We start from the raw sequence: 13,705 nt of genomic DNA, 5'->3' as shown, positions 1-13,705 counted from the left end.
ATGGTGTCTTCCACGCACTCCTCGCTGTTCGGGCTCGTGACCTTGCACCCCCCCACGGAATGCTTTTGGGAGCTTGTGAACGGAGGAGGTTGCATTAGAAATCCCCTTCCAGCCGTAACTAGTGTGTTCTCGCGGCAGCACGGTCTAGGGACTCTGCTGTGTCTGTGGGCCCAGGTTCTAATCCTGCCTGTGTGGCCTTGGCCAAGGCTCTGTCCCGTCTGTAAAACGGCATCCCTTGACCCTGGCGGGTGCAGGGAGTCAGCCGGTACCGTCTGCTGGCATGGGGAAATGCCCTTTACGCGCTGAGCGTGAGGACTTCATCTGAAGGATCTAAAAACGCTGCCCTGAAAGAGTCTCCCCCTCCCCACTTGTTTTTAACGATAGCGTGAGCTGCCTGCAGCCACCTCTGCCAGGCTCCACGCTGGAGGCCGAGAGTCATTCCTAACCCCTCTCTCCAGCCCTGCCACCGCGAACAGGAACGCACAGAATAACAGTCTCCAGCTCTGTAAAGCTGAGCGGTTCCCAATGCCGACCTGAACCCCCCAGCCCCGGTCCCTGGAAGGGATGGGCACGTTCGATGTGTCAGGCTCAGGCACCCCCCAGTCCTCGGACACGTTAGGCCTGAAACAGGACTGGCTCTGCCTGCTGCGTGACTGCTGGGGGAGCGGGCTCGTGTCACGTCCCCGCTCAGCTCGGACGGCTTGTCTGCACTGGCTTTGTAGCTAGCGGCCCCACAGACTGGCAGGGAGAATGCGCTTCCCCCCTCTCAAGGACCAGCCTGTCTTTGCAGCTGCAAGGCCAGAGCCCGGCTCAGCCTGCAACGGCCTCCTGTGCCAGGGAAAGGCCATGCCAGGTGAGCCCAACCTGCTCTCTGGCCCTGGCTTGCCAAGAGCAGAAATCCCAAATCCCATCTTCCTCTGCACTGATTTACTGGGGGAGGGAAGCCAGCAAAATGTCCTCCCCTGCCTGGCCCGCCTGCGTCCCAGCGCTGAGCGTTCCTGGCCGGCAAATGTGTTTACCTCCCACTCTCACTTGCCGTGGCGTGGGTTTTTCCCCTCCGATGCTCTGCCTGGCTCCTCGCCCCCACGTGGGACTGTCCCGAGCTCACAGGGTGTCTGTTTCCTTGGCAGTCGCCCTGGAGCGCGTCGGCTCTCGGAGAGCAGCCCTGGGGAGCGGGAGCCCTGCTGGGTGGGTGAATAGCTGTGGTGGTTGCTTCCTTTATATTTACGGGCCTCGTCTCTTCTGCCCTGTGCCAGAATGGGACCAGGGGTGGGAATCACCAGGCTCCTCCTGGGTATGTCGCAGCCTGGGCTGGAGTCTCGTTAGACGCCCCTTCTCCCCCTTTCCAATCTGACGTACGGACCCTGCGAGCTAGCGGGAGGTCTGTGCTGCGGAGGCTCGCGGCCTGGGCTTGTCTGTGTTCCCGCTGGTGGCTGATGCACGCTGGCAGCGAGCGGGGCGCACCGTGACATGCTGGCACCGAGGTTACGCTTGGGTAGGGATGGCAGTCCCGGCACAGTGTCCCTCTCTCTCCCTGGCTGCAAGCCAGGGCCCGGACTTGCTAGCAGAGAAGCAGACCTGCCAGCTTTAGCCATGCACCTCTGTGGTGAGGCCAGGGCTTTGGCGCCAAGACCTTCAGCCCCATCCCCTCTTGGGGCAGGGAATGCTTTCCTGCCTGGGGTGGGTACTGGGTGCCCTGGCCCAGCCCAGCTCCTGTCCTCCCCCACGACCACCCCCCGTGTTGTGTGCTGCCGCTCCCCTGTGGCCTCACCTTCTCATTTCCGGCCTCTCGCTTTCCTTCCTACGCCCACCTGCCTGTCCTCCTCCTGGCCAGTCGCCCCCGGCAGAGCCTGGCTCTGGGCAGCGGGACCACTCGTGCTTTGAATGGCTCCCACGAGAGGCTCCGTCTTTGCCAGCCTGGAGCCTTGCAGAGAAAGGTGGGGGCCGTGAGTGCTCTGGGTAAAGTACATTCCGGCTGACTACGCGTGGATTAGCCCCCGGGATTCAGATACACCCCGGTGCTGTCGGCTTTGCGGTTCTGCTGGTGACGTGAATGGGAGCCCAGCACTTTCTGCGGCCCCCTGGCTCCAGGGGTGCTTCCCTCCAGCCTCTCAGAGCTAAGGGGGGCCAGGGGTAGCTTTGCAGACCAGCAGAAAACCCAGAGCCCCTCACCTGCTGCCGAAGAGGCTTAGAGCACAGTCTCCCGCTGCAGCTTTTGCTCTGCCTGGCGCTTTGAACTGATCCTGCCGCAGCCTACGTGTGTAATTTATTTCCCCAGGAAACTCAGCTCAGCTGCAGCATCTGGTTTTCACTGAGTCCCTGCTTTTTACCTTGGTCTCCAGCTGCATTTAACTGGGCCATATGGGGACCAAACAACTCGCCCTGGGCCACGCCACGGGTCTGCGCTGAAGGCCCTGCTGGCTTCCGGTCCTGTACTGTGGCTCCTTGCTTCCCTAGAGCAGCAATGCCTCTGTGGCCGGAGCCTGGGGCTGGCTGGGGCCTTAGAGCTGTGTGAGCCCAGGGATGGGGGGAAGGCTGCAAGCAGACACTGGTGCAGGGAAGCTAGAGGTTTATTGTGTGGCGCCGGACAGGGCTTGGAAGGAAGGGAGCTTGTGCCTCATCTCTCAACCATATTTGTTTTAATTATACAAATTACTCCGGCTTTATATTATTGTATCAATGACATGAACCACCAGCATGTATTGATCAAGCGCAGCACCTGGGACTCAGGGTACGGGGCAGGGTGGAGGAGCGGGGTATTTTGTACATAGTTTTTTCTAGTGCTGCTCAACAAAACCCGGTGAAGGGCAGTGTCCTCACTCCCTCCGCAGGAGCGGTCCTGGGTCATTCCCCAACATCAGGGCAGGGGTCCCGTCCAGGGAGTCTATAGATCATCTTTTCCAGCCCCTCTGGTTTACTGGGCTGGAGCAGGCATGGTCTTCGCCGTCGCAGCCGTGTCCCGGTGCCGCCGGGCATGGTCCTTCGAAGTCCTGCCATCTATGAAGCCTCCTCAAGCTCCCAGGTCCCTGTCTGCCATCTGCCACCACAGCCTGGCCAGGAAGATGTTCGGTGTGTCCAGGGTCGGCGCGTTCCCCCGGGTGCAGCTCTCCATGGCAGCAGGGGGAAGGCAGGAATGTCTGTGTCTTTGTTTGGTGTGTGTGGCTTTTCCATCCCTCCTCCTTCCGCTCCTCCTTTCCGAATCTGTCTAGCTCCGAATCGCCGTCTTCCTGTCTCGGTCTTTACTCTGCAAAGGGGTGGGAGGAAAGGCCGAGTTAGAAAAACACACCTGGTCTAGGAGCCTGGCCAGCACCCCTCCTCCAGCAGGCATCGGCCGCCTTCACCCCCGGGGGGGTCTGCTCTCCCTAGAGAAGCCGTGGAATGGCTCCCATTGCTTTTGCCCTGGTTGCCATGCTGGACATTTAAAGGCATCACCTGGCTACGCAGACCATCCCCTTCCCGGCTTGTAGGAAGTGCTCTGACAGCCCAATTCGCCCTGTTCCCCTGTCTGGTCTCACTCTGCCCACGATGCCCGGACTCACATCCCTGCCCCGTATCTCTGCATCATGTCCCTGTCTTTGGCTGCCCTGCTGCCCACCTCCCCTCCTGAGCGCTCCCCCAAGTCCAAGAGCAAACGCAGTGCGGTTACTCCGCCAACCCTACAGCAAACTGTGGGGCTGACAGAGCCCCTCTCGGGACCCAGACCGCCCCACCCCCCACCCCCCCGGCATCCTTCCCTGCATTCTGGTGCCCATTGATGTCTGCTGGGGCACGTGGGGCAGCTGGGTCAGGCCCTGACGCTGTGCTCCTTAGGGCACAGCTCTGGCCCTTGGTTTGTCCGTAAAGCACCTTGCACGCAGTCACAAAACCGGCCCAGGCACGGCCCCTCCTTCCCTTCCCTGGGGGTGGCCAGCGAGTAATCGAGGGCGAGCGAACCACTGGCCGGGGCAGGCAGCTCAGCGAGTGCTCGCTCTACTCTACCGCTGCACTTCGCTGCGGGGAGCGTGTGCACCTTGGGCGGGTCTCACCCGCCAGGGGCCGTGCCCGGCGGTGGGGAGTCAGGTGGCAGTTCTGCATCTTGGCTCTGCCAGCTGCGGGATTCTCCCATGTCCTCCAGCTTTCGGCAGGGTTTGCTGCACCGCCGAGGCACCCCGGGTACTGCACATGCAGCCTCTGTTCTGCCAGGGGATGGGGGAGGAGGAAGGGGGGCGTTCAGCTCCAAAATGGCCAAATTAAATTTCCCAGATGTTCAGGCCCCAGGAGTTCTTGTGCTGTCTGGAGAGGAAATGGGGATTCGGAAAATCCCGCCTCATATTTCCTCCCCTATCACCTTGCCTTTCCGCTGCCATTAAGTGCAGCAGGAACAGTAAATTACAGGCTTGAGGAGCTGGCCCATCTTGCAGATCCTGGGGGGGAGGAAAAGGCATCCGGCCGCCATGCACCAGGAAGGGGGCCGGCTGACTCAGGGCTCCGGCTACCCCACTGGGCATTGGCGAGTCCAGGCCGCATGCTCGTGTCCTTAATGTTCCACCTGCAGGAGGCCTCTGCAGTCATCCGTAGCCCAGCTGCTGGGCCATTGGTCACACAAGCCACAAGCCCAGCACTGTCCCAGCCCACAGCTCCCCACGGCTCTCTCAGGACACTGTGGGCTAGCCAGCTATTTGGATTCACTCCCCACCCCCAGCAGCTGGGTCATCATCAGGTGCCAGGGCTCAGCAAGTGATTTAATGCCTGCTGGGGAGTGTCTGCCAGGTCCCAGCTCTCCTCGGGGAGAGCTCCAATGCCAGCTTCGCAGAGTGTGGGTTTCCCTTACGGTGCTGCGGGGGCCATGGCCTGTGTTTGTGTTACCCAGAGAATAGCAGCAAATCACTTCTCAGCACGGCACCTGTGAGTTCTCCTTCACGCTGGTTACCCCCAAACCCTTCCCAGTCTCCCCAGGTCTGTTGGCTGTGAATCCACCTACACCGCGCCGTGATGGGGAGGGTGCCGAAGCTGTTCTGGATGGACAGGTCCCAGCCCTGTCCTGGGGAATGGTCAGCCTTCCCGCCTCTGACTCTGGAGTTGGGGGAGGTGGGTAAAATACCCACTGGCCGCTGAGCTGGCGCTCAGGGGTGCCCCCACCACAGATGGGGGGCAGTAACCAGCTCTGGCTGCTGGAAGGGTCATTCAGCCTGGAGCCAGCGCGTTCCTAGCCAGGGTCTCTCCAGCACCGTCCGGCTGGGATGAGGCAGGGGTTCTCTGGCATTGCAAGGGCGTGGGGTGTTGTCACCGGTAATGTGCAGGGCTCTGTGCCCCCTACCCACCCCAGTGCCTTCCGAGGGGCTGCCAAGCTCTCTGGGCCCATCACAGGTTGTAGGTTCCAGGGCATCTGCTCTTCGGGCCGCCCAGGTCGTCCTGCAGCTCTGGCTCAAGGCGCAGGTGCCCTGAGGAAGGGGCCTCCCTCCTCTAGGAGTCTCCGGGCCACAGGTACCAGCGGGGAGGCCAACGCCCGGCTGACTAGGTCTGTTCTGGGCACCCCAGGCTGGGGCAGTTCCAGGGTTAATCATTTCCCCTCCTCCAGTTTGTCTACCCCTCTTCAGAGGGGTGCCGCTGACACAGAGTGGCAGGGGGGTAAGGTCCAGGCCGACTCTGCCAGTCACCTCAGTCCTGTCCGGCTGTCCCCTTCCTGGTCTCTTCCTCCTTCTGCCCCAACTCGCCCGATGGCCCTGCACGGGGAAGCTGGGTCAGAACAAAGCACCCCACTTTTGCTCAGAAACTCCTCTCGTTTGTGCCCCCAGCTCTTCAGGGGGTGAGGCTGGTTCCTCAGCTTTCTGTGCCACTTAACCTCCTGCCGAGCTGCGGCCCCCATGCGGCCGCTCCTAGAGACCCAGCAGCTCTGGGGTGGAGCTTTCTGGGCCAGCCGAGCTGCAGATACAGAACCCCTTTGTGCTGTCTCTTGTTTCTCTTGCGGTGCCGGGTCGGCGCCCCTCTCGTCCGAGGGGATGCCGACGTAATGGCTGCGTACCCGCGACGGGTGCTTTGTGACAGGCTCTGCCGGTCTTGGTGCCGGGGTGCTAGGCAGAGCTGGCCTCTCTCTGCATCCCGGCCCATCAGTTCCTAATAGCGGCTGTCGCTGTCCAGTTACCCTGACAGATGCAGGGCCCATGGCAGCTCCGCTGGTCTTCCACATCCCTTTGCCCTGCCCTGAGCAGGGGACTGATGGGCTGGGAGCTAAGTGATAGCCTGATTTGGTGGGGGATTGGTCCTGCTTTGAGCAGGGGGTTGGACTAGATGACCTCCTGAGGTCCCTTCCAACCCGGATAGTCTATGATTCTGTCCCGGCTGTGGTGAGAGGACTGGCCCTGGGAAGGCTTGGATGTGACCCGTCTCTGGCCCCTTCTCCGCTCGCCCAGGGCCTGTGCACTTTCTGGTCACGTTGCTGGGTCTGGGCTTACACGCAGTGAATCTGCATCCCACACCTAGCATCTGACCGGGCTCGCCCAACCCCACCCGCCCTCAGTGGCAAATCAGCATCGTGGAGCCCCACACGGCTAGAACCCACAAGCAGCTGCCCATGCCAGCTGCTGCTGAGGCCTGTCCCCCTGAGCCTGGCTAGGAGCCCCCCGCTGTGAACGGGGGGCGTGGTGCCCGCCCTGGGCAGTGTGGAAAGAGCGCCGACCTGCATGCCATTCCTAATGGTTTCCAGAGCCGTCAGCTGAGCCCCCACCTGTCTGTTCGGTCAGATATGGCCCATCCAATCGCACCTGTGGACTGACTTGGGGTCCATGGTGCATCGGGGGGTGGGGGTGTCTCTTCGGTCTTCCCATGTCCCTCCCAAGGGCTTAGCTAAACACAGAGCCAGTCAGAAACTGCTTTTCGCAAGTAACTCCCTGTGTGGACATGCTTGTTCCAGAGTAAGGGGGCCTCGCTTGTGAGGACATGGCCCACTGGCATAGAGCCCTGCCGGCGGAGCAGCCCCCCCAGTGAGCCGTGCTTTCCCACCTTGGGAGGGCAGAGGGGCCTGGCAGAGCGGGACGCCTGGCTCTGATGCTCTAGGAGGCGTGGAAGCAGATGGCAGAGTGGTTTCCCCAGTCACCCCAGGGGCTCGGTGGGGCTTTGCTGCCCGGGGCCAGGCCTCTCTCAAGCTAGGTTCCCAGGGTGAAGGTTGTTTTCCAGCCAGTGGGGAAGGTTACAGGGGGCGGGGGCGCAGAGTGCCTCTTCACCCCCTGAAGCGGGTTTTCCAGGCCTTATTCTTGCTCCCGGCCTTTCCTGCTCCCCAGCGGCCTTTAGAGGCTGCTCAGTTCCCAGGATCTCCATGCTCCCTGGAGTGGTGCCCCGAGACCTCGCTTTCCTGGCTGTAAACTCTGCATGCACCCCCTGCTCCATCTTCCCAGAGCAGATGGTGACTCTCCCCCGGACCGCAGAGGCTGCGGTGCTGCATTGACTGGCTCCGAGGAGAGCCTGGGGCTTGCCTGCCCCAGGACCTGTCCCTGCCGGCGCTCTCAGCCATGCTGGCGTGTTGGCTGGGATCTTGCTGGGCCTGAGGCATGGGGCCTTCCCCAGAGCAGCTTCTTTCCTGAGCTGGTGGCAGAGCCAGGCAGGCGCCTTCAGCCAGGAGCCCGGCAGGGAGCTGCGGTTCTGTACAGGTCAAATCTGCCCGCAAATCAGGCCCAGCAGGAATCGTCCTGCCCCGCCCTGGGTGGCTGCAGCCCAACGGTGCAGCGCTGGCCAGAAGCGAAGGGAAATGGCCTGTCACTGGCTCAGCTCCGAGCAGCACAGACGGTCCCAAGGTTTGGTGGGGACACGCCAACCAGCTCTGCCGTCACTCCGCCGGGACCTGAGGACGGAGTGTTGGCAGCGTCCCTTTCTAAGTCCCTAATAAACCAGCCGAGGAACCTGTAACACTGCTTCCCCTGCTTGTCCTTGGGTGCTCAGAGCCATTTCCCTTCAGCTCTTCGGGGTTTGCTCGTGTACCACAGTGCAGTGAGCCCTAGGAATTCCCATGTCCCCGACGCCGTGGTAGAGCGGCTCCCTGGGAGAGCAGGGGGCTGTAAGAACATAAGAACAGCCACGCTGGGTCAGACCAAAGGTCCATCTAGCGCAGTGTCCTGTCTTCTGACAGTGGCCAATGCCGGGTGCCCCAGAGAGAATGAACAGAACAGGGAATCATCAAGTGATCCATCCTGTCGCCCGTTCCTCGCTTCTGGCAAACAGAGGCTGGGGACACCATCCCTGCCCATCCTGGCTACTAGCCATTGATGGACCTATCCTCCAGGAACTTATCTAGTTCTTTATTGAACCCAGTTATAGTTTTGGCTTCACAACATCCTCAGGCAAGGAGTTCCACAGGTTGACTGTCCATTGTGTGAAGAAATATTCCTTTTGTTTGTTTTAAACCTGCTGCCTGTTAATTTCATTTAGTGACCCGTACTTATTGTGTGATGGGGGCTGCAGCCCCCAGAGCAGGTGCAGCGTGTGCGTGGAGGCGGGAAGGAGGTGCGCTCTTTACCAAGAGCTGAGCCCTGGTTTCCCTCTCCTTGTGCTGTGCGCACAAGACCCAGACAAGTAGGAATGCCATGCCTCGTGTTTTCCCATCGCTCCCTCCTGCTCTGCGCATTCCCCTAGCTCTGCGTGTGCGCCAGGCAGCAAAGGGGGGGCAATCTGGCACAAGCCGTGAGCAGGTCGCAAAGCCAGACCCTCCTTCCCAGACCCCTGCCCCATTAAAGAAGTGGGAGCTGCCGCCATGTGTTGGGGTGGGCAGGTCGGGGAAGCACAGAGAAAGAGCCAGCACGCCTCCCGCTTCGGCCCTGGCCTCCTGCACATTGGAGGCTCAGTCCCAGTGCAGCGTACGGCCCTGTCCTACCCCGATCTGTTTAGAGAGTGGCCTGGGTCGCCCAGGCCTGCGTGAGGCGGTGTAGCTGAGCTGGGGGTTAACAGAGGATCTTTGCAGTACGGGAACGTCTCCTGCCCTGGATGCTGAAGTGAGAGTCTCAGCGGCCCCGTGGGAAGCCACGTCACCCCTTTGTCGGTCGCGCCGTTCATCACGCCTGTGGTGGAGACGCGGCAGGAGCGTCAGCTGGTTTGTGCCAAGTCCCAGCCCCCGGGGGTATTTGCAGCTGTTCGGGACCCTAGACCGGGGTGGGTTACCCTGCCTGAGCTCCTCCCAGGCTTCACTGTGTGACTCCTGCCAGCTAGCCAGGGTCTCTGCTCTGTGTGCCGCGCTCTCCTCCCCCGCCCCAGCCTGGAGCCAAGCCTGCTGGTTTCCTGCAGCCCCAGCCCTACGTGCCAAGCTGCTCCCTCTTCGTTTGGGGTGAGGGTGCTTGGAGGAGTGAGGGCAAAGCTAGCCAGGGCCTGGGCCCTCCCTGCGCCTTGCATCCAGCTCCCGCAGCTCCTGTCCTGGTGGGCTCACTGCCTCCCCGCTTGCCTCACAGAGCCGCCAGTGGCAGCTCTCCGTGTAGCCGTTTACAGGGGGGATTTTGTACTTGGCATGTGCCAATAAAATAAACGTAAAGGTCTGTGTACACGGGCACATGGGCAAATTCCCCTCCCGGTGGGCTCTGCAATGAGAGGAACTCATGTGTGAGTGAGAAATGTTTTCTACGTCAGAATCTCTGAGCTCTTCCTGCCCGTGTCTGATCCCTGGCATGTGCCCGGGCAGCGGCTCTGGTTTTTAGAGTGCATGGAAAGTGGGTTTATAGGGAGCTGATTTCTCCAGAATGTGGATAGCGTCATCTTTCTAGCACTCAGCAGCCAAGAGAGGTCCCTTCCACTTAGTGTCAAGCAGGCAGGCAGGTCCCCAGGATGCTGTCTTTACAACTGCTGAGAAGATTAATTTCACTTCCTTGCTATGTGCTGAAAACCCTGTGACTGAAGACTTGGTCTTTGCTGCTGAAAGCAGTGGGGAATTTTTAGAGCAAGATAACAAGCCCAGAGAGTTCTCCTGCGGGAAAATTTGCCGTGGAGACCAGGCAAGATCAGCACTCTGCCCTCACGCAGGGTTCCCCTCGCGTCCAGCAGCGGGATAGCTACCCTGCTATGGCAAACACACCTTTCTCTGGCCTACGTGAGAATCCAGCCAATGGCCAAATCTTAGAGAACTGTCTCGAAAAGCTAAAGATCAAACGAGGCTGCCGCTCTCCGATCAGGGCTCGGGCATAGCTGTGCCTTTCCGTGCCTCTGGGCATGGGGTGGCTAGGCATGCCCAGCGCGGGGTTTGCCTCAAGGCGGGCGGCTCTAATGGGCCGTGGTTTATAGGAATCGAGGTGACGGGCTAGTGTCAGCAAGAGGGGGAACTTAGCGCGGCATGAGGACGGGCGGTCGTACACAAAGCACAGGGCTAGTCGTTAGAAGGAGGGTCCGTCGCGGCTCTGCTGGGTACCAGGCTTCCCACTCTACAATGGGATCTTGCCAACCTGCCTCGGGGGCTGGGCTAGGAGGCTGGAAGCGTGTGGCTGTGCTCTGAGATCCGTGGCCGCAGGGCGCTTGAGGTGGGCAGCGAGGGGTGGACTGATTACCCTCAAAGCATGGTGCTTTATACCTGTGCTGTGCTGCTGAGAGTTCGTCTCTGTGACCTGAGTCGCTGCTGGGGGGGGCCTCTCTCTGAGGACTGAATGGAAGTGGTCCCTTGCTGTCGTGTCCACCCCCCACTCGTTTATGGTAACAGGAGGGATGTTTGTGGGCTCTCTCCAAGGCCCCCCCAGTTGCTCATGAATCTCCCTTCCCTGTCGCCACCGTTTTCTGGGTCCCCAGAGGCTCCGTATGGGCCCCCTGCCCTGGTCGGATTGGGTAGGGAGCCGCCCCCGAAGCCCCTCTGGAGTGTGTCTGCTTGGTGGGGGGGTTTCAAACCCCCCCGGTTGCCAAGCAGGACAGATCTGCCTGGGGTTTCCTGCCTGTTTGTCCCTCGGGTTTCACGCTTGACCTGCCGTGCTGCAGCCTCCAGCCCCTGAGCTAGGCTGCTCTGTAGCCGCCCGCCCCCGCTGCAGGCTCCCTGGGGTGACCGGGTGCTGGGACTGCCCCTTCTCCTGCCTGACTCCGGGCTGACTTTCTCAGCCCATCACTCGCTCCCCTGGGGCCCCAGGCCACCCTGGCAGGCAAGTCCTGGACTTATGTTAATGACGAGGAGCGAGAACTTCCCACCTGCTCCCTTCCAGGGCTCGAGCACCTTGGGGCAACCTGGGCAGGACCCTTTTAAAAAAACCTCTCCCTGGAGGCTGGACATGACTGCGTCCTCTGCAGATCCGCTCCCCTCCCTGCCCCTCTGACTGGGGTGTGCCCCAGCCCCAGGGCTCTCACCTGCACACTGGCCTGACAGCGGGGCCCCTTGATGCTCCCATTGTGGGTGGCAAAGCCCTGCCCAGGGGTCAGAGCTGTCCTTCAGGTCTGTGCCGTTGCTCCTGCCTCTCTCTCTGCTATGCTAGGGGGGAGCGGGGAAGCTCCCACTTCTGCTGGGAGAGCCGGGGGGCAGCTGGCCCCACACCATGTCTCCCTGCAAGCTGGTGGGCTCGGGTGCGGGGCCGCTCCAGCTCCTCGGGGAGTCCCGGCTGAGCAGCTGTTGTGGGCGCGTGTGCCTAGTCCAGCGAGTCTGGGGCCTTCTCATCTCTGCCTTCCCCCTTCTCCGGAGGAGCAGAGGCCTCGCCATCCTGCCCCTGATCCTGGGCTGTGCATCCCAGCCAGCAGCTAGCAGCCCGACTCCGGGGGCAGCAGGTGAGTGCCGGGCATGTGAAATCACTGCCAGAGGGCAGGTACCAGGCAGAGGCCACGTTCCCTCAAGTGTTCTGCCCTGCCTGGGGAGCTGCATACCCGCCACAGCGGAGACCTGACCTGGGAGACCAGAGGAGAACCGCACCCACACACTGGAGCTGACTTAGCCGGGCCTTGGCGCTGCGTGCCAGGGAGCAGCGTGGCCCAGGCCAGTTGGCATGGCTGCTCTTTCTGCAGGGACGTGGGTCCCTGAGCAGCGAAGAGGGGCGCGCCAGAGTGGGGCGTCTCAGGAGCATTTGGGGGGCATTGGCTTGGTATGAGCTGTTCCAAGTGCTTCTCCCCCCCTCCCCAATCAGGTGTCTGTCCAGCTCCCCAAAACGCCACACTCAGCAGGCATGCACTGAGCTCTCCAGGGGCTGGAGCTGGCTAGCAGGGGCCCTCGGCTCCCTCGAGCGGGTGGGGCAGAAGGGAGCCTGTGGCTGAAATGCTTAAAGCCCTAGAGATGGTCCGTAGCGGAGACCGGGCGAGTTCGCCTCCTGGCGTCTGCCTGTGCAGTGCTAATGAGGAGACCTCCCTCTGCAGACACTCTCTGGATTTAAGCTCTTTATCCTCAGCCGTCCCCTGAGTATGTGAGCTCCTAAAATTAATCTCTAGCCCCCAGATAGTCTCCCCTTCTCGCTCCCGCATCCAGCTAGTAAGGGCAGGAGTTAGCAGCCACTGGCGGGGGCTTTGGAGAGAAGCTAGGTATGCCGGGGGAGGCAGCGGGATTGGCTGTGTCTCTTTCTGCCTTGCCCGAGGGGTCTGGTTTGCAAGATCTCCCCAGCTAGAGTCAGGGCAGTTCCCAGCGTCACGGGGATTTCCTCCTGCTGGCTACGTTCCCGCTCTGGCCCTGCCGTCTCCCCCACGCTCGCGAGCGCCGATCGACGGCAACGGCGCTGAGCTAGTTCTAGCTGGAGGCGCCGAGCGTCCCCGGGCGGGCGGAGGGGCAGGGTCCGCTCCGTGTTGGGCTCTCGCTGCTCCCCCGCCCTGCCTGGCTGAGCACCCCGGCGCGCCGCCCGAAGGCGCAGAAAGAAAGGCCGAGCAGCCACTTACCAGCTTCCTCTGGTTGCTGAGGCAGAAAGTGCAGATCTGTTTGGGCTGCGAGTTCTCGCTCTCCCGCAGCGGGGGGCTGCTGCTGCTGCTGTGGTGGTAGAAGGCTGGGGTGGTGTGGCAGGGCTGCCCGTCCCCGCAGGCCTCCCCGAGCAGCAGCACGTTGCCCAGGTGGGAGATGTAGCTGGAGGCCAGCCGCAGCGTCTCGATCTTGGAGAGCTTCCTGTCGGCCGGCTCGGTGGGGATGAGCGTCCGTAGGGCGGTGAAGGCGGTGTTGACGCTGTTGGTGCGGTCGCGCTCCCGCGCGTTGGCCGTGTGGCGCTGCCGGGGCTCCCGGTTGATCCGGTTGGGTTTCTTGCCGCTCCGGCGCTTCCCGCCCTTGAGGCCGTAGGTGCCGGCGTCCAGGTGGTAGGGCTTCTCCTCGGAGCCGGAGCTCTCGCTCCCGTTCTCCTCGTCCTCGGACAGCATGCTGATCTCGGGGTAGAGGTACCGGCTGGGGGCCGAGCGCAGCATGGCAAAGGACATCTCGGGGCGCACCTGGCAAGGGCAACGGCGAGGCAGCTCCGCCGGGAACGGGCTCCCCAAAGTTCCTCCGGTACCAGAACAGCTCAGCTCCACTCGCTCATGCTGCCTCCGTCGCTGAAAGCGCTGGAGCCCCGAAGCAGGCGAGCCGCCGCCTGCCCCCGAAGCCTGGAGCTCCTCTGCTGGCTTTCAGAGCAAGATCCGGCTTCGCAGCAACGGGATTCCTTCCCCTCCGCGCCTCCAGCCCGGGCGGCCCAGAAGGGGTTAAGTCCCCTCACGGTAACAGCTGGCGTTCCCTTTCTGCACACATGTGCAGCTGAAGGCGCTGAGTGTGGCAGGAGCCGGGAGCTTTATAGCACCAGCCAGTGGTCAGCCAGGCCCCTCCTCCTGCTCCGCGCAGGCAGAACTGGATCCCCGC

The 13,705-nt window shown here is 61.9% G+C and overlaps 2 protein-coding genes across 2 annotated transcripts in view; one reads left to right on the top strand and one right to left on the bottom strand.

Annotated features, from left to right (window-relative positions):
- Positions 1–13,705, top strand: part of BOP1 (BOP1 ribosomal biogenesis factor) — a 113,102-nt gene that overhangs the window by 70,908 nt on the left and 28,489 nt on the right. The gene's annotated exons all lie outside the window — the stretch shown is intronic.
- Positions 3,206–13,290, bottom strand: SCX (scleraxis bHLH transcription factor). The gene is made up of 2 exons (XM_077808797.1): positions 12,769–13,290; positions 3,206–3,244 (listed from the first exon to the last, which is right to left on the bottom strand). The coding sequence occupies exons 1-2, from the start codon at positions 13,288–13,290 to the stop codon at positions 3,206–3,208; spliced, it is 561 nt and encodes a 186-aa protein (XP_077664923.1).

Source organism: Eretmochelys imbricata, chromosome 2 (genome assembly GCF_965152235.1).
Source record: "Eretmochelys imbricata isolate rEreImb1 chromosome 2, rEreImb1.hap1, whole genome shotgun sequence".
NCBI classification, from domain to species: Eukaryota; Metazoa; Chordata; order Testudines; family Cheloniidae; genus Eretmochelys; species Eretmochelys imbricata.
The sequence above is the reverse complement of the archived record's forward strand: the minus strand, read 5'-3'. Positions and strand labels throughout refer to the sequence as shown.

Coding starts and splice junctions, on each gene's coding strand:
- SCX (XM_077808797.1), bottom strand. CDS start 13,290: ATGTCCTTTGCCATGCTGCGCTCGGCCCCCAGCCGGTACCTCTACCCC. Junction 3,245..12,768: donor TCAGCAACCAGAGGAAGCTG/GTAAGTGGCTGC, acceptor ACCCCTTTGCAG/AGTAAAGACCGAGACAGGAA.